The sequence below is a fragment of the Corvus hawaiiensis genome, chromosome 7, assembly GCF_020740725.1.
Source record: "Corvus hawaiiensis isolate bCorHaw1 chromosome 7, bCorHaw1.pri.cur, whole genome shotgun sequence".
Taxonomy (NCBI): Eukaryota; Metazoa; Chordata; class Aves; order Passeriformes; family Corvidae; genus Corvus; species Corvus hawaiiensis.
The window spans coordinates 6,535,358-6,541,357 of record NC_063219.1 but is presented as its reverse complement, the minus strand read 5'-3'; the positions used below and the strand labels follow the sequence as shown (position 1 = coordinate 6,541,357).

At 44.8% G+C, this 6,000-nt stretch overlaps 1 protein-coding gene across 10 annotated transcripts in view; it reads left to right on the top strand.

Annotated features, from left to right (window-relative positions):
• Positions 1–6,000, top strand: part of PCNT (pericentrin) — a 74,125-nt gene continuing 68,125 nt past the window's right edge. For all 10 annotated transcript variants that reach the window (XM_048309062.1, XM_048309064.1, XM_048309063.1 and 7 more), the window contains exons 1-2: positions 1–132; positions 5,255–5,452. In XM_048309062.1, the coding sequence (XP_048165019.1) occupies positions 79–132; positions 5,255–5,452 (252 nt within the window). In that variant the 5' untranslated portion in view covers positions 1–78. The remainder of the gene's footprint in view (positions 133–5,254; positions 5,453–6,000) is intronic.

The window sequence follows — 6,000 nt, the reverse complement described above, 5'->3', positions numbered from 1 at the left end:
GCCCGGGGCGGCCATGACCGAAGTTTCGCCGCTGCTGCCGTGACAGCGCGGGGGGCGCGGACCCCCCCCGACCGCCGCATGGACGCGCAGGAGGAGGTGCGGAGGCGCAAGGTGGAGGCCGGCAGGGCAAAGGTGAGGGGGAAGGGGTCCCGGCTGGGCGGAGGCTGCGCTCGACCCGGTCTCGGTGCGCTGAGGGGGCTGGCAGGCCGGGAGGCGGCTTCGCTTCAGCCCGCCCGGGTCTCTTCTCTCCGTGGCGGGTTCTAGGCTGCACTCGGAGTTGGGCGCGGGGTGAGGGCAGTGGCGGAGCTGAGGGGCCGCTGCCGGCCCGGGGCTGTCCTCGGAGCCCGGTGGGGTTCCCCTGGCACCGCGGCTCTGCGGGAGAAGTCGTGCCCAGCGATGCTTCTGAGTGCAGGCTGCCTGCGAGGCGCCCATCCCACTACACAGGCATAGAAACATTACCTCGGGTGAACACAGAGCAGCTGACAGCAGAGCATATGCCTTCCCTGAGGCTCTGTTTTGGTTTTGGTTTGGTTTTTTTTCTTCCCAGCTCTCCCATTTTAGCCTAGGATTCAGTTGTTTGTGGGAATACTGCATTTCCAGTTGAGGATCCCAAAGAACAGGTATTGCTTTATTACTCTGTTGGCTCATTCGTTTTCCTGTGTGTCCGCAGGTGGGTTAGCAGGGAGCTGTGCTCGGTTTGTTGGTGTCTAGTCATGCCGGTAGCAAACACTTCAGAAACTTGGAGCATTCAGGTGTCTTCACTTGCGTGTAGTTTTAGGGACTTGTGTAGAGCTCACAGGATGACGCTCGTATATAAAGATAACATTCTCCCAGTCATTATTACCTGCAGCCATGTGTTTAACACTGGTTGTGTGCTAACCCCGTTAGATAAAAACTTCTGCTTTGTTTTGTTAATGATGTTCAAGGAGCTGATTGGAAATGCCTGGTTACTTTCCTTTTAATTCAGCATTTCTGCTGGGTTTTGAGCTGGTTTTATCATACTTCTCTTCTGACTGTCCCTGCTAAATAACGCTCGCCAGTCTGTGGCTACAGCATTCCCCTGTTCTCACCATTCCAGTAGGACTGGAATGGGGGCTATAGCTAGACAGGGATAGCTGAGGCTGCACAGGGTATTGGGAAGTTCGGACCCATCAGATCTTTCCAGATCCTGCCCTTTCTGCAAGTTACTTGTCTGGATATCTGGCTAGTGGGGTCAGAGGTGGCTTGGAGCTGTCCTGTCTGCTGTGTTTCTGTTTCAGCTGCTTCCCGCCAGTGCTGTGCACAAGAAAATCAAAGAGCTTTTCTGGAAGGGAGCAGGGTTGTAGCTGTAGCTGTGCTGAAGCAACAGCCTGGTGATGGGCAGTACAGCTCCTCCAACCCTGGCCTGGCCCTCCCTGATGGATTCCACACTGCCTGCTCCTGCTCAGCAGTTTCTCATCTGCCTACCTTCCCAGCCTTGTTATGTGCTGTGAGAACACAATCCTCTGCTGGAGAACAATTGCATGATTAGCTCAAGAGAGAGAACTCTGAGAGCAGGAGTTCTTCAGGTTGAAAAAAGGTTACCTTAGTGTGGCATGACCTGTGTTAACATTTCTGTTAACATAAATTAGTTCTAGGTGCAGGACCTGTTTATGATTAGAAAAATGTGACAGACTTAGCTTAAATAAGTTATTAGTTCCCACTTGTTGGAAAACTGTTTCAAGTTATACCTGCAGAGCCACTGTTGCATTTACTGTTTTTTATACTGTGTGCTAAATCTCTCTCTTCCCATTAAAAAAAACCCCAACGTTATTAGCAGACCCATCAATGTTGTTACTGCATGGTATCATAGAGTATGCTGAGAGGAGAGGAAGGGTTTTAGAGATGCAGAGATAGATGTAGTGCTTCCTCTGCTGGTTAAAATGTCACAGAGATCCATTCCTTGGCTGGCAGACTGTGGGCACTAGGCAGCTTCCAAAAGCCACCCAGATAACATTTCCCCTTTTTTATTCTTATTTCTAGTTTTCTTTGTGCTCCCCTCCTCATGGATACAGTGCAGTTTTGAAAGGGAGGAAGAACCATGAGCAAGAACAGGTTTTCCTTCCTGTGGTGCAGCCTAGAGCAGCTTAAGGTGATGCCGTCTCTGGTCTGACACAGAAGTGTTCAGTGTCCATCAGATCTTCCTGAACTGTCTCTACACATCACTGCACAGGTGCTCCTGACAGCAGAGGACGGCAGCGAGGCTGGTTTGTATGTGAGCGGCCGCTGTTGTAGCAACCTGTGCAGTGATGTAACTGCAGTTTGATACTGCTTCAGTCTGGAGGTGTGAACTCTTGAGGGCTTTTTGCCTCACCTTCCAAAAAATGACTTACTTTATCTTTAGCATCCTTATATTTTAGTCTGCTAAGCAATGACTTGGCAAAGAAATGTGATTTAAACGTTTTCCTTTTCAAACCAGCACTTGCATTATTCTTTTTCGTATAGGAATAAAAATTCCATTGTTGAGATGCATTTGAGTTATCACCTAATAATAATGATAATGCCAGCTGTTGTATTAATTGGAGATTGTAATTGGCAGCTAAGTACTGACTGTATCAGGTACCTCGGATTCTTGTTTCTAGTAAATGCAATACTGATAGCCAGGGTAGTAACTGAGAAACAGAACAAGCCTAACTATTCAGTGCTGGTTTTTTGTCCTTGGTTTTTTTTCTACCTTGCGTTAATTAGTCTGCATGTTGGCCACCCGTGCCTCTAGTTGCAGGGCTCTCTGTGCCATACCTCAGGTGTAAGAAGTTTTGCTCCACCTCCATTTTACAGTTAGGAGCTGAAAAATTAGTTCGGGTTTTCCAGGAAGTTTTCCTGCCTCATCATTTTGAGGAAGATCTAGAAAATATTTCTGGGTTTTGTCTAAGTGCAGTTGTTGCTTGTGTTTGCTGTATCCAAGAGCTGGACTAAGGTTTATTTGAACAACCTGTTTGTGTTTGGTGCTGATGTGGTTTTCTGCTCTGTTCCATTTTCTCTGGGTGTTGGTTTTGGTACTAATTTCTGAAGCACAAAAAGTAATACATCAACTTTCAACTGACTGGTCCTGCTGAAATGAGGTTGCAGTGCATTGGTGCCTGTAGAAAGGTGTTCTTGTGTTACAACAGCTGCTTGGGATGCTGTAGAGGACAGTGCTCTCAGGGTTCCTGTGGCAATTCTACATCTTGGCGAAAAGAAAAGCTTTTACCTTTTCATGTGCTTCTAGAAAGCAAAAGGATAGTTAAGTCAATCAAAAGGGGCATGATAGGACCTCACTGTGATGGGGCAGAGGCAGTTGTGTCTTGCTTTCTTCACATTCACACTCACTACTTCATGTTGGATGGCTGTCTGTAAATTTGAGATTCTGACAATGGCACTAAAATTTATGTAGCTGATGAAAGGCTTTGGAAACCCGATATTACTCTAAATAAAACTTTTCCCATAAATCCGGAGCATGTTTGAATCCAGCCACTCCACCAAGTCCAGTTGTTTCATGAAATTGTGGTGTAGTTAGATACTTTTGCATGGTATGTACTATGATTTTATATGTTTAGTGCATGTGAATGGGACAAAATAAGTTTTGTTTTCTTTGACCTGTGCATTTAACAATTCATACTGTTTAGGTGTTCAGTCATGCCAAGTTTTAGTATTTTAATGTGAAATACTTGGTCTCACTTCATGAATCAGTAACTGCTCTCTGTAGTGCCCGCTCTCTCTGCCTTTCATCTTTTCTGCTTGTTTTACTCCTGTTTTCCCTTTTTTCCTGCTTCAGCAGTTTCCTCTACTCTCCGTTTTTCCTCAGGTTTCCTCCTGCCTGGTGTCCCCATGTTATCAGGTTAATTAGTGCCATAGCTATTTTTGACATACATTGCCATCAGTAAGTGCTGGGGTTGACCCCTGATTTCAGAGGACAGTATTTGTGTCTCACTGCTGCTTTATGGTCTGTTCATTTTGGTTATTATGAAAGGCACAAGGCTGGAAATCTTCATTTAATCTGCATTTCAGTATTACTAACTGTAGCAATTATGTAAGATAATCTTAAAAATAAGTTATTTGTACATAAGGATTTTATCAGCTGGTAGGGAATCGATGTCTTTCTGCAAATATACCTTTTAAATGGTCTGCTGGGTGTAGCAGATGTGTAACTGTGCACCTGTTGAGTAGCTAAGCTGTCAGGTAGAAGTTCCTATAAGGAGTGGGGACTGAACTAGGTCCTTTTCACAAACTGAGAAGAATGGGACAAGATTTTTCTGCCAGATGGCTGTTTCACAGGAAAATCAAGCTGTCAAGGAATGGATTTTCATATGTATTGCAGGTAGTACTTGGGAGTGATGTTTACATCCAGGCATCAGTTAACTAACTGTTTTATCTCATCACAAGGATTTAACACTGCACTTCATAGTATGTGGTTTTAACCTTGAAGAAGGCTTTTCCCTTATGAGAAGGGTGTCTGGATTTATGCTGTGGGAGAGATGTTATTTGGAAATGCTGCCTAAACACAATACTAGAGTTGAAAATAACAATAATCCTTTTTAAGCTGTTTAAGGTGCTAGAGAGAGTTGGGTAATAAATTGTCAGTGACATTCTTTACAAGTCCCTGGGGCTTTGTAGAGCTGTGATAGCCTGATAAAGTAGAGCATCTGATTCTTCAACAGAAGAAATTAAAATGACCTGGCTTAATTGATTTTCTATTTATGTACTGGAGGCTGCTTTCTGGCGAGGAAGTTTTGCTGTGTTCTCTTAGGGGGGGTGGCAGGGAAGGAGCATTAAAATTAACGGAAGTGAATCCTCACCTCAAAGCTTACGCTGGCTAAGACCTGTTTAGATGTATTTGTAGGGGTGTGCTGGTTTTGGCACCATGACAAGGGGGTTCTTGTTTTTGCTGGTCTTGCAGAAATATTGCTCAATTATTATTTTTTCCTAATGCTTCTAGTATATTGACAACTGGTTCCTTTACTAATTTGTCTTGCTGTAGTTTTGGATTATCATTGACACACAAAGTTTCACTGAGTAAAACTTTGATTCTAGTATGGAAATGAGCCTTTAGTGCTGGTGTGAGGTTTGTTGCTTAATGGCACAATTCTCCGGTATGTTGTGAATGTGTGGAAAGTAGGCAGATAAAGCAGTTTTTCTGCAGATGTATGTATTTTATCAAGACAGGAACTCTATCAGTCATGACTGTGTTAATCTTGTGGTCCTGCTACTTTTTCCTTGCTTACCTCTCCCTGTACCTCCTGCAATCTTTCCTGCACAGTTTGCTTACTTCAGACAGCGAAAAGCAAAGGGCAACATCTCGCAGTCGCAGAAAAAGGCGGCGAAGAGGAAGGGCTCGGCTGTCCACGCGCATGACCTTCCGAAGGAAGAGCACCCAGTAGCAGCCAGAGATGCTGGGAAGGGCGTAGAGTGTCAGGCTGAAGACACCAACCTACCGGAGGCAACAACTGAGACACAGGTAAATCTTACTATTCCTTGCCTTCGTTCCACTCTGTCTGCAGGTAGCAAGTGTTCCTCGTGGTCGTTTTACTCAGTTGACTGTTAGCTCACTGGCACTGGCCACTAACTGCCCTTGGGAGGTAAGTCAGCTGGTGTATTTTCACTTGTAATAGTTCACTCTTTTGCAGTGATCTCATTTACTGAGTAAGACATCTCCATGGTATGGCCTAGGCAGCTGTTATTCCCAGTGAGCCATTAGCCTGCTAAATTAAAGTCTCTAACTTTTCACTGCCATGGACTTCTCTTTGGACAGGCTTACAGTTATGTGGCTGTGACTTCATGAAATGGCAAATCTGGATTGGGAGATCAACAGATGAAATACTGCCAGGACCTTATAATGCACAGCGTTAATTTGTTTTTGTATCACTTGGCTGGCTCAAATATGCTTAATGTTTTATGAAAAATGATAATTTATTCTAGCAAGCTCTTAGTAGCCATTGTAAAGCCAGCATAGATGTTATTTCCACAGATTTGTTTAAGACTCTGCTTGTGTCTGATGTATTTCGG